This window comes from Oculina patagonica, chromosome 4 (assembly GCF_052425735.1).
Source record: "Oculina patagonica isolate OP01 chromosome 4, crgOcupat, whole genome shotgun sequence".
In the NCBI taxonomy this organism is placed as follows: domain Eukaryota; kingdom Metazoa; phylum Cnidaria; class Anthozoa; order Scleractinia; family Oculinidae; genus Oculina; species Oculina patagonica.
The window spans coordinates 30,191,686-30,205,320 of NC_135761.1; the positions used below are offsets into that span (position 1 = coordinate 30,191,686).

A 13,635-nucleotide genomic window follows, 5' to 3' on the forward strand; every position below is an offset into this window, starting at 1 on the left:
TTAAAAAAGTCGCGATCATCATTATTCGGTGCATAAATATTCTGTAGAGTTATAATTTTGTCTTGTGTTTTGATGTCGACTGTGATAAATCTTCCCTCGGGATCTGAATAATATTTTAGTATCTCAAAAGCAAAATTATTATTAAACAGGATGCAAACTCCAGCTTTAGAGCTTGAAAGACTGCTGAACAGACCAGTATAACCCCATTCAGCTAACCAAAGTTTTTCCGTTTCGTTTGAACTGTGTACTTCTTGCAGAAAGTAAACAGAGTGTTTTTTGTTCCTTAACCAGTTGAGAGTTTCTCTTCTCTTTATATTATTAGATAGTCCCCTGACATTCAAGGAGCATATAGTTAAATTATCAATTTTGGAAATATTCGTCGAATTCATAGGCATATTTCAAAGTATATTGACAACAGATCAGGAGTGCGGCAACGCAACAGAAAAAAAAAGACACCGACAAATATCAACATAACTTAGCGACAAAAAAAGTAAACAAAAATTAACATTAGCTAAAATTTCATACTTAGGGCACATCAAATCTAGATGTATCTATCGGCCATAGGTTTCACTCGGCTATAGGTTGGCTGTACCTTATTAATGGAGTAGTTATCCTAGTTATATAACATATGGGTAGCAATTTAACAATAAGTGCAAAGGATATAAATTAATACTCGTCCATTGAAGCAGCTTTTTCTTTCAAATAGTCCGGAATATTGTCCGCTCGATATGAATTTCCTTGAACAAATAGCCGTCCGTTCTTGATATATGCTGGAGTAAGGTTCGCCTTTCTGGCGTTTCGTAAGGCATTTGACAATTTCTTCTGCTCCTTTGCGGTCTCATACGCGTAGTCAGGTACCAAGACAACATTTTGATGATTAGGAGAGCTAGCAAGCTCCTTTCGTCTATTCCAGAACTCATTTCTTGTTTCGCGGTTGACAAAGCGAGCAATTATTGCTCGAGGCTTTCCATCATCTCTTTGTTTACCAGTACGGTGAACTGCATGGAATTCGACCGCGTGCGCGCCCTCCATTTTGACTGCGGCCATCACCTCACGTACAATTTCTTTGCAATTTTCGTCTTCGCTTTCTGGAACATTAAGAAGTCGTATGTTTTCTCGTCTTGTGTAATTCTCCAGTTTTACCGCTCTAGCTTTAGCGGCAGACACTTCTGCTTGAAGGCGTGCATTGTCCGTTTCCAATTGAGACAGTTGAACCTTGTTTTGTTCATCTTGATGTTTTAATGCCTCAATTTCTACCCAGGCAGCATCCAGCGATGTCTTCAACTCATCCGTGTTGTTTTTAAGAATCGAGACCTGGGCGTTGACGTCTGCGCGTAAACTGTTGATTTCACTCATAGCTTCAGCGAAGTTCGAATCTAAGGAGTGTTGAATGCATTCTAATTTCTCCATTATAGAATTAAGCGAGAGCTCAGAATCTGACGTGTCTGACATGCTAGAGGTTGAGCTACCCTCCCGTAAACGTTTGTTGGAGTTCATGTCAAAAATAACTTAGAAAAAGCCGAAACCATGCCGGAGCGAAAATCTAAGCGTCCGACGCCACTGCTGGTCACGTGCCTCCCCCAACCTTTGCCTTCAGGGTTATGTCAAAGTTATGTCTTACCTGAGTTGTAACTCGTCCTCTGATGTGTCCTCACTTAGCTCGAGGCCCTTCCGTAATGTTACAAATATCACGTCATCTTGACACAATGGTTCATTGGAGTCTCCACTGCCATAACGAAACACTTGGTATGTGGAACATACGTTCGTTCTAACTTGTGACTCAATGTGTATTGGATAACAATAAAACCTTAACTGGAATTTTCCAGGGCAACCACTATTGCACAGGCATGCAAAGAAACCTGCCTCCAAGGGCACGTGCTTAGTAAGATGAGGAGCACGACTTTGCAGGTTTAAAATGGGTATCATTTCCAACAATGCTGAAAATCTGTAGAGAAAAATACTTGAACCTATTAGCAAAGTGTTGTTTGCTTTGGACAAATACAGAACTTATGACGTTACAATTAAAAAAAAAAAACAAATAGACAAATTAATAACTAAACAATTTATTGAATGTGTGAATAAATAAATAAATAAATAAATAAATAAACACACGATAAACAACAAAACAATTACAGCAAATAAAATAAAAAAGTGGTCAACTCTGTTAATTTGGACACAAACATGAGATGTGCCGTGGGAAACGTAAGCCTATCTCCTATGTGATGAGTTAAGTCTATTTCTGCAAAATTCGGTCGAAGCCAAGTGAGTACTACTTAACATCATTATTTGTTTTAACATACATTTACATAATGTATGCTAATTCAATATTAGTTTCGTTTTTGGCCTTCTTAGTTAGTCGCTATAAAATATTTTCTAATCTTTTATGATGACCAACTGAATAGGTCATACACCAAAGTAGATTTGCAGTTGCATAAATCATGTAAAGTTTTGAAAGTAGATGCAAGCGACATCTTTACTTATCGAGATTAATATAGATTAACATAATTATTTATTCCTTAAATAGTGCTTTTCCACCGAATAAAAATCGTCCCTTATCGATTGTATAAAATGCAGATTGACAATAAGATTATTTCTCTTAGTATAAAAAACAATATGTGGGGTCAAGTTATTTTCATACAATTTATATCCTGAGCTACTTATGAATTATGAATCGGTGGTGTGAGGCAGAGTTTTCATGATATGCTTTGGTTTTGAGGGCAGTTTAAAATTAAAAAATTATTTTAAAATGCTCTTGGGGTTATGCAGAGTTCCCAATAGCATTCTTTAACAAATGTCTATGCAAAACAAGTCCCGAAACAAACTGTTCTACGAGAACTGAAAATATCGAATGGCCAAACTGAGGGTTGGTCGTGCTGAAACTAGGAGGCGTAATTTGGTAGTTTTGGCTAAGGACGGTAGCAACAGGTTTCGTTGTCTGGTTTGATAAGCGTGGATTTGGTGGGCATGTTAAAATTCACTCATGGAGTGCCACTCCATTCCCTACCATTACAAAGCATTAGCAGCAGATCCCTAATCATTGAAGGTAAACTATTGTTTTAGACTAAAATAGAAGTAAGAATGTTTTTAAGTTACCTTGTGAAATGTGTCGTTTGAAATGTCACCACCCCATTCGACAAATCAGCTGGTCTTGGCAGCTGGTCGGTAATCTCTTTCCAATCGGATGATTCCTCATCAGTATTGACTAACACCCTTACATTCTTAGACGAAAATTCTGCAGAAACAACTTTGTCTGCTTGCATTGAGATAGGTATAGTTATTGTCGCTGGCTCCCCAAGCTGAATGGCGGGGGAGCATGTGATGTGAAGGACAGGCCCGGCGATTATTCCACTATCGTCATACCACTGCTGTGGGATTTCTTGCACCTTAAAACAATAATGAAACAATTGTCATTGTTAATCTAACTGCTTTAACGAAATCAATATCGGTGCCGTAAAATTCCGCAAATGATCATCAAATGATCATTTGCGGAATCCTTTTTTATTATCGGTGACGGAGAGGGTCTTATCTGTTTTATTGAAGAAAATATTGCATCTTAAAAAAATTGGTGCGTGTTAGAAGACCATATGGTAGCTGGTTATGAATAGAACACAAAAGCATCTAAACGTAGAAAAACACAGACAAACAATAAACATCAAACGTCCCTAAATAAATGAAACTTCACACAGAAAAAAACAAGCTCAAGCTGTACGGTACGAGGATTATTTTGGGAATAAATTATACTTCCTTTTTCACCGAAGGATCTTTCTACTTAGAATGGGAAACGTTATTATCAGGGGGGAGGGAGAAGGGTTACAAAAGTTAACGGTACTCCATTTTTTTCACTCATATTTACTTTGACTTTGCTTTTATGTTTCACGCAGCTTAACGCACCTCTTAGAAGTACTTAATCTGTTGTGCACAAATGCTTGTAAACGTGATTTATAAAATAATTCGGTAAGTATACCTTTACAGTTAACAGAAAGTCCATGTTTTCATGGACGACACTGGCTGGGATTGTCACGCTCACGTCCGGATAGTCTTGAACTTTACAAGTAAAATCACACTTCCCTTGGGCATTAGTCGAAAATGTGTAGGTTCTGAGACGGCAAATAACAGCAAACGCCGAACAACATGTAACTTTGGCCTCAGCAAAGGGGACTCTTGGTTTTGATGAGGGGTCTTGTTGAATATCTGCTATGAAAATAAGAAAAGTGAAGCAAGAAGAATTTATCGTAATAAACTATAACGTTAAAGTCTAGCCTTTAATTTAACTAGCTGTTGATACGGTTTATGTACTTCTTATCGAGAAAGCAAAACATTGCTCTTCTTTTTAAGACTCTCTGTCTACCATTATGCATTGCGGGCGTTTTTTTAAATTTTTATTTTGTCACTGAAGAAAAGCGTTTGAAAATAAAATAAAAATTGGAGCATCTGGCCGTCTAAAATAACATTAACGGTAGAAACAGGTATAAAATGTTTGTCTCTGAGGTCATTTGGATAAGAACAACAGCATTCTGAAAAGATGACCCTGCGTCGTGAGGTCGCAAGCGGCGACAAGCTCCTGCCGACGTATGCGTCACTGACAATTTATAGACAAACAGGTTTTACAAGATAAATTTGCTTTCTATTTGCTCCTAGAAAAGCACAAATATAGGATAAACAGTATTAATTGTAAGTAGAATTAGAATACTGTTAAGGCCAAGTTTTAGTATAAGAACAGTGAACATAATTTAATTCTACAGATTCTAGCCTGCGTAGCTGGCGGTTTTGTTGGGGTTTAAAGCTGCGACAAACCCTAAAGGTCGGGACACACTATGCGACAGGTCGCTGCGACGAGTCGCTCCGTGTGTACTGCTTAAAAACAAGTCGCTGCGACAAGGTGTTTGTTCGGTACACAAACAGCGAATTTGGAAGGGTAGGAATGTGAACTAGTTTTCCAATTCAATACGGCGAAAATACATGACGCTCTCCCATTGGTTAATTTATAATTTGTCGCAGCAACCCGTCGCAGCTATTTGTGGCAGATGTGTACACACGCTACAAAAACGCTGCTATCGCTCATGTGTCGCAGTTTGAATTCGTGCGACACATCGCAGCGACAAAATTTTGTCGCAGCGACTGGTTTGTTGCAAGAATGCACCATGTCACACGAGGCCATGACATGTCGCAGCAATATGTCGCCGCGACGTGTTGCAGCGACGTGTCGCATAGTGTGTCCCGACCTTAACAAAACCACCAGCAACGCAGGCTAACAGATTCTTTCGTTGGCGAATTCGAAACCGCGGTTTGGAATTCCCATGGAGTTTTGTCGATAACTGGTCACGTACAGATCCTCAAATGCTTTCACTTGGATCTTTTTGCAATAAAAGGTTTCTATTGTCAGGGATAAAACACAGCAAAGAAAGCACCTTTCATAGAACTATTTCAAGTAATCTCACCAAAGTTAACTTGGTAACGACATTGAAGGAAACTACTGGAATTGCGAAGGAGATTAAATCTCTTCGTGTCACTTACTGTAGAAAACGGGAGCGTTTTTTCTTTACATTTTGAATCCGAGGGAATCTTCTTTGTTTCTACACTGCTACTGGAACAGTACTGGACTGATCCCCTCAAGGAAATAACTCTCAAATCCTCTGCCTTTCGACGCCTAGCTTTCACGGCTTTAGAACCCGCCAATGTTGCAAACACATCTTGATAAACATACCGTATTCACTCGAATGAGCGCCGCGGCACTTATTAAATTTTCGCGCCACTTGTGCTTTTTCGAGGGCGGCGTTTATTTGAGAGTGGCGCTTATTTAAAATTTGGATGCCACAAAGTATCTAATCTTTTACAGTAATTGAAAATAGCGTCTTTTGACTGTCAATATTCGTCTTTAGTCGAAGTGAGAAGTGGCGCTTGCTGTCCTGGCAAAGTTCGCGGCCTTTTACAACATTTACAGAACTACGTATTGTAAGAATGTTGGATAGAAAACTAATGGGCGATCAGTAAAACAATTTTTTTCCCAAATGCGGCGCTTATTCGAGGGAGGCGCTTATTCGGGGGGGGGGGGGGGGGGCGCATACTCGCGTATTTTGATACCGAAAATCTGTTACAAACGAAGCGTTCCGAACAAAATATTCCCTCTTTTAAAAGATACGATGTTTAAACTGTCTAAGAACAGCAATAGTATTTTGAAAACCCCGCTCGATTACTCATATTGACAAAGATTGGAACAGGCTACGGCGAATCACTTCAAAACGAAGGTTTCATATCATACGAAACCTCGAGTCGAAGCGTGCAATGCATACCGGTAGACAGAGAGTCTTTAACCCTAAAAAGTATGCTCTCATGATGTCCTACTAAATGCTTACTTGTTTTAAATACAACGTCCTGAGGTAAAACAGCTGGACAAAAGTACTGGTTAGTGGAAAGGAAGAAACGGAGGGAAGAACAAATGGATGATTGGTTTTATTTGGAATTGAGACCATTTGTAACATAAGCAATTACCTGACGCTTGCCATATGTTTGTTGTCTCCAAATCCCTCCAATTATTGTTTTCTGGATCAACTAGCTCTCTTATCACCACTTCATATCCTTTCAGGTTAGTGGCGCAGTGAGATAAGGTAACTGTCACCTCTTTATCAAAATCTCCCGTAAAATTGGCGCTGAGTGGATCATCGCAAGTTAGCACTATTACACTGCTTACCAATGCCTCATCCTTCTCTAAAGGTGGAAAATTAGTTGTACACTCCCATATGGTGCATTTGAACAGCACAGGGTTTGTCACAGCGTTTTGGGGAAACGTTATACAAGCAGCAGCTTGAATGTCTTGAAGCTTCCATATGCCTCCTTTTTCGCTTACTTCACATCTAAAACCAATGACATAATTGAACCCTTAGACGTACAAACAAATTTATACACCCATCGTGGCACAAAGGGAAAGGGACAGGGGTCGATGGAGACCCGTAGGCTTTCTTTCTGATACGACACAACAAAAGTATCTTGTTTAAAAGAAGAGTGCAACATCCATGCGGACCTGATAACATTTCACCAAGGATATTGAATGTGTGTGCTCAAGTGCTTGCACCTTTTCTTGCCAAATTATTCAACAGCTCTTTGAGTACTGGTAAATTTATATCCAGGGCCGGCTGATAGTTTCAAGAAAAATAAAACAAAGGATAATCCAAATAACATTTTTATGACGGACATTTAGACAATCAAACCGCAGACAGAATGTTTCAGAGATCGCTTTATTGCCATTCATTAACCCCGGACTAAAAGGTAACAGTGAACTATTTTTATTTAAATAATGTCACACCTATCGCTTTCTGCTGTTTCAAACTTTTTCACTGTAAACCATTATACGCATGACGATGGTACTGTGAAGACCGAAATATAGCGACCTCTGAAACGTTCCGTCCGCTGTTTCATTGCTCTGAATATCAGTCATGAGTATGCATTTATAAGGTACCTAGTGTTGTACTGATACATAAGTCAGGGAATCGCGCCAAATTGTCGTCCCGTATCATTAACAAGTATTGTTGGTAGAACATTGGAACGTTAAATCCACAAACATATTATGGCCTTTCTCATCGATCAGAATCTGTTGTGTGACAAGCAACGTGAGTTTACGACATTTAACCTTGTCTCCACAGTTGCTCCATTTATTACATCACCCGCTTTTCCTCTTAAAACTGGATTTCTATGGAATTAAAGGTCAGTTACTTGGTTGGATAAAAAAATCTCCTAGTTCGAAGAAAGCAGAGAAGTGGACATTGAAGGTCATGTATTTAATTTGATAGAAGTTTCATCGGGGGTCCTCAAGGGAGTATTTTGGGACCACTTTTATTCCTGATTTACATTAATGATATTCCTTCTAGTGTTTCCAGCTGTAACGTGGATCTCTTTGCGGATGATAGTGTTCTCCATCGGAAGATGACGTCTTTAGAGGATTGTCAACTCTATCATAGTGATCTGGTCTGGTTAATGAACTTCAAAAAACCGAAGGATCAAACCCGGAGAAATCATATCTTCATAACATATAACATATCCTCAATGTAAGATGGTGTCTCACCCTCGATAACGCGCTATACACGAGTTAGCGCATTACCAAAACGTCTAACAGGATTTGACAGGTTTAACTGACAGAAGGGGTGCGATTGGCCCTGCTACTGAGAACTCGGAAATGACTTTGCCATATTCCCAGTTAAAAATGTGCAAGTGCTTAAAGATGAAACATGCAGTAACTATAAACCAAAGAGGAGTAAATAGAATTTCAAAGAAATTTACTTCTCTGATTCGGCACATGACTCTGCTTCCATTCTATTCTCTGAAAAAGATTCTGACTCGATCCCCAGCCTGTCAAGTGACGACACTATCTGGTCCATTGATTCAGTCTCCATAGCACCGTCTGGTAAAGCTGTTGGGGTAGAGTTCACTTAAGGAACAATTTAATAAACTATGTTTTAATTATATGTTTGAAGGCCATGAACAAGCAGGGGAGTCGTCCTCCGTGTTTGTGACGTATTCTATAATATCTTGTTAGCCGTTGCATTCAGATGTTAAAAAACAGAGACGGCCAACTAGAGGTAATTGTGTGGGGAGTAATCATCGAATAAGATCGTCACTGAAAGTGGTGTGGAAACTTAGGTAAAGAAACGTTTCAAGAAAAAAAAACATTTCAAACGTGTTAAGCACAGATGAGAAACTCAACAATATAAACAAGAAACGCGAACTAGATCGGCCGTTCCAGAAGAAAGGGGCTCAGAGCGGAAACGGGTCGCTTAGCTGTCCAGTGTCCCAGTCAAATAAAATCAAATCTCACTGGCATAAAAACCAAACTCCTATTAGAGGTAGGTTTTATGGCATTCCGTGAGGGGCAGTCCTCCAGGGATTAAAAAAAGTGCGCAGAATAAACCAAGGCTCTTGTTTCTGATACACGCCAAGCGAGGATGGTAGTGTACATCTGTTTCCCGAGAGGGGGTGCGGAGCAGCCCTGTTTCACGGTCCCTGAATGGTCGCCGTTCCTTAAATTATTTGAGTGTAAAAACTGTTACCTCCATTGCTATGTGATTGCTGTGTCCAGATCCCCGGCGAAAGAGGTCTGACTGGAAATGACTCCCGCTTTTTAATTACGGACTTTCGCTATAACGGACAATAAACGACGCCCCGAGCGTGTCCGCTTTAACGAGAGTTGACTGTATTAAAAACAATATCATGGAGAACTGGGTATTTTGAGGGTGTTTTGGGTTTTCTAGAGTTATTTTGGGTATTGTTGTACGTGTTCCGGGGTGTTCCGGGTTTTCTGGAAGGTGTTCCCGGTTTTTCATACTATTCCGGGTGTTTCGAGATGTTCCGGTATTTCGTGTTCCGGTGTTCCGTGTTCCGGTGTTCCTGAAATTACTACATGCCTAATGAGGTTATTAGTCTTTTTATTAAATTTCTTTCCATTGGAATTGTTTTTCAATTATATTAATTCCTGCAATAATTGCAATTCCATAAAAACAATAGCTTTGATTCGTTATAAGTTGTGTGCCTGTTTTATGTTTCCTATTTGTTTGTGTGTGTGTTTATCTCAAAATATAAATCGACCTATCTTCTTCAATGTATTAGATCATCCATCCGCTAGGTTAGCTTCTATGGTTATTTTTGGTGGGATTTTACCAGCTTCCGTATTGTTATTTCTGTATTATAATATTATGTAAGCTGAAGGTTAATAAACGTTTCCACAGTTTCCCAATTCAAAACGTTCTAGTCGGTCTAGCGCGATTTCCCTAACTTGTTACAGATACAGCATTTGTATCTGGCTATTAATGGAATACCTGTTCGAACAGGAGTCATCTTTGACTGTTCTTCTTCCTGAAGATCAAATAAAAATAATAAGTATTTAAACAACTAAAGAGCCTGTATTTAAGCAATGTAGAGAATGATTTATATGATGGCGCCTGTCATGTTTCTATAGCAACAAAAGATAAACTCAGTTAAGGGAAGGGTTTCATAAGTATTGTTTTTCTCATGGCCAAATGAAGTGTTGTTTTTAAGTTGTTCCTTACCATTTTTATGCAAGTCGATGCCTGTGAGAATTAAAAAAAAGCTTGTGAAAACAGCACAAGTGAAAAGAAAAAGAAAATCTAGATTCGTTTATAGCATATTATAAATAAAAGATCGCATAATTGAGATATTTTGAAGCTTCGCAATTTATAGTCGCCTGAATTCTCTGTTATGTTAAGAAAAATCGAACATTGAGTATTACCAAAACAATAATTAACAAGTTTTTTGACCAATACTTATCCATACCGACTCGTCTAGACTCTTTGTCTCAGTCAGGTGTTTTGATGTTTGTATTTCTGTAGATCAGAGGACAACAATGGCAAGTAAGTATTAAAATTTATCCCGGGAGGGGAAAGGAAAATTCTGTTTTTAGGAATGTAGAGGAAAACAACAGAACGATATGGTGGAATGGCGTCTGTTACAGTTCTCAGCTGTCTGAAATAAAAATGAGGCGAAAGGGTCATTTTGCATTGTTTTCCCGAGATAAAGGCACTACTTTTTGACCCCAATCTAATAAGTGTATAGCGAAGACTTGCGAATTTGGTCCGACGTCTGACCCACTTTCCAATTGATTATGCGCCTTAACAGCGGAGCAGTGATTTTCTTGTTCCTGCGATAAAAGCTGTAGAATAGGGTTAATTAACAATTATTGGATGAGGTTGAGCATGATAGTGATAATTATCAAGGCCAAAGTTTCTGTTATCTGCCGAAGCCGAAGGCTGAGGCGGATAACAGAAACTGAGGCCTTGATAATTATCGCTATCATGCGAAAACCGAATCCAATAATTGTTTTATTATGCACATTCCTGAGCTGCACTTGTAAAGACAAATAAATAAGCAAATTAATTAGCCAAATAAAAGAGGCAAGAATCCTTTAGTGAATTTCTTGCCTGGTTTTGTTTCGTTTATTAAATTACAGCTTTCAATTGAGTTTTTTATCCTGAAAAGTAAAAAATAATTCACGATGCTTGTTTTTGTATGTGCGCTCGGAAGAAAATTTAGTGATGAACAATAAAGACAATAGAGTGTTTCTGTCTCGGAACTATCGGTCTGATAGTTACCCTTTGGAAATTTGATGTTCTTAAAACTAGCATAGTTGTTTTAAGAACATGAAATTTCCGCGGGGCAACTATTGAACAATTAGACGGCAAGCTCGAGGTTTCTCAAACAAATAAAAATATTTTTATTTCAATAATTTTGTTACATTGTGCAATGAAGCATGTTGACAAGTTGGCGCATTTATTAAGTTCATTCACGAATGTTCATTCATCACAGGAACAAAGCTACACAGTGATCTCGTACATTGCGCATTCTCAAAAAAATTCTAAACCGTCGAAGTTAAAATGGTTTGTAAAGCTTGAAAGGCTCAAACTTAGATTTATTTCAAAGTTCTTTTCGTCTCAAACGATGAAAAAGTGTTTTACAGCAAACTACCATCGGCTCAACGAAATATAGGTAAGTGCAAAACCAAGCTGTTCGCTGTAATTGCTTAAGATCTTTCGTATCCGCATTTCCCAGTTGACCACTTTCAAACCGCTTTTGTAGTTGCTCGCTTGTGATGGGAGTTTTATGGACCACTCCTGCGACTTTTCCCTCTTTCATGAGATTTTTGCAGACTACATTAAGCGTATCATTTGCCTTCTTAAATTCCAAATCGCCGACAATGGACCACGGTTTGTTATTTGGTGCTTGCTTCAAATGTCGATCGATGGCCTCTCGGATAGCTTTCAGTGAAGAAACTTTGAAGGGTTCTCCATTTGTTCGTCTCACTGACACATAAAACTTTTGCAAACAAGTATTTAATTTGGCTTTTGTTTGTTGTTCCTACCACGATGGTGTCTATACCTTGTCGATGGTGTGGTAGCTTGCGCGCCTTTAGGACCTCTGGAGCTATGCCAGCGGAGGCCTTGTGCCTTTGGCAGGTTCAACCATGCTGGACAGGTCTAGGGTGAAGGGCCAGACAAAAATAGACACCCTGGCCCTTTAGGTTGGGGGTTGGGCGTAGGGCTGACAACCCTACCCCGTAAAAAATACATTGTTACAGAAACCAACACAGCTGTAGCAACAGGAACAACGCTATCCAAGCATTTGGACCAATGACAGGTGTTGGCCAAACCCAGCTGGGAGCCAGCATCTCGATAAAAGAGATGCGGGAAAGCAGACTCAGCTGGGGGGAGCTGAGAAAGACTACAAAGAACAGACAGCAGTGGCGGAATCTGGTAACGGCCTTATGTGCCCAAGGGCACGAAGAGGATTGAGTGTGAGTGAGTTTGTTTGTTGTTCGATGGGTGTTGTAAATTTTCCTTTTGGGTTGAAAACCAGTCTAAAACAAAACGAAACCGGAATATTGTTAGTTTTCTTTGGCACCTTTGTTTTCGTTTACATAACCATCTGTCGTTGAATGTATTTGATAACTTGTAAGGCTTTTTTTCTAAGAAATTTTTCGTCACTTACCTTTAAAAATCTTAATTCCATACTTTGTCGCTTGCTTGGTTTTCTCAGAAATAGCACTTTGTAACACGCTCTCTATGTCGTCTTCAGAAACTTCACGAAAACGCGAAGTTGAAGCCATTATTGATCGAGGAGCTCACAGGTGCCTTCTACTTTAACAAATATTAGCCCGAAAAGCGAAGCTTCGAGGGCAAATATGCTAGTTTTAAGAACATCAAATTTCCAAGGGGCAACTATCAGACCGATAGTTCCGAGACAGAAACACTCTATTGTCTCTACTGTTCACCACTAAATTTTCTTCCGCGCGCACATACAAAACCATGCATCGTGAATTATTTTTACTTTTGAGGATAAAAAACTCAATTGAAAGGCCAAAATTTAACAAACGAAATAAGACCAGATGAGAAACCCACTAAATGCAGTGAATTTGGTTGGGTTTTTTGTCTGCAGGCAGCTTGTTTACAAAAAACAGTCACGGGCGGGCACTATCGATCCGGGCATTTTTCACGGGAGGGCACTATTTTAACAATAGAGTGTTTCTGTCGAGGAACTATCGGCTGTTAGCATAACCACACTGACCTACTATTGGTAATCGCGCAATCTGATTGGCTACACAGGTGCCTACTATCGATCCGTAGAAGGCTCTCGGAGCGCGCGCTTAGTCTGTGCTGAATTTTATCAATCAAAACCTTCAATAAATCAATTCTAGCGATATTCTGAGCTTAATAGATCGGTAAGTGGGTTATGCTAACACAATTAGACGGCTCGCTCTCGGTTTCTACCGGCTTTTGCTTGCCGTCTAATTGTTAAATAGTTGCCCCGCGGAAATTTGATGTTCTTAAAACAAATATTAGCCCGAGAAGCGAAGCTTCGAGGGCAAATATGCTAGTTTTAAGAACATCAAATTTCCAAGGGGCAACTATCAGACCGATAGTTCCGAGACAGAAACACTCTATTGTCTTTATTGTTCACCACTAAAATTTCTTCCGCGCGCACATACAAAAACAAGCATCGTGAATAGTTTTTACTTTTGAGGATAAAAAAACTCAATTGAAAGCCGAAATTTAACACACGAAACAAATCCAGACGAGAAACCCACTAAATGCAGTGAATTTGGTTGGGTTTTTTTGTCTGCAGGCAGCATGTTTACAA

General features: G+C 39.3%; 1 protein-coding gene across 7 annotated transcripts in view; it reads right to left on the reverse strand.

Annotated features, from left to right (window-relative positions):
* The window catches only part of LOC144652233 (uncharacterized), a 69,394-nt gene that overhangs the window by 17,077 nt on the left and 38,682 nt on the right, over nt 1-13,635 (reverse strand). For 4 of the 7 annotated variants that reach the window (XM_078512249.1, XM_078512252.1, XM_078512250.1 and 1 more), the window contains 8 exons: nt 10,279-10,328; nt 9,804-9,840; nt 8,272-8,401; nt 7,625-7,684; nt 6,490-6,851; nt 3,965-4,194; nt 3,094-3,383; nt 1,622-1,945 (listed from right to left, as the gene is read on the reverse strand). In XM_078512249.1, the coding sequence (XP_078368375.1) occupies nt 1,622-1,945; nt 3,094-3,383; nt 3,965-4,194; nt 6,490-6,851; nt 7,625-7,684; nt 8,272-8,401; nt 9,804-9,840; nt 10,279-10,328 (1,483 nt within the window). Of the gene's footprint in view, nt 1-1,585; nt 1,946-3,093; nt 3,384-3,964; nt 4,195-6,489; nt 6,852-7,624; nt 7,685-8,271; nt 8,402-9,803; nt 9,841-10,278; nt 10,329-13,635 lie in introns of all 7 variants that reach the window. The other 3 variants (XM_078512248.1, XM_078512253.1, XM_078512251.1) reach the window with 3 other exon arrangements.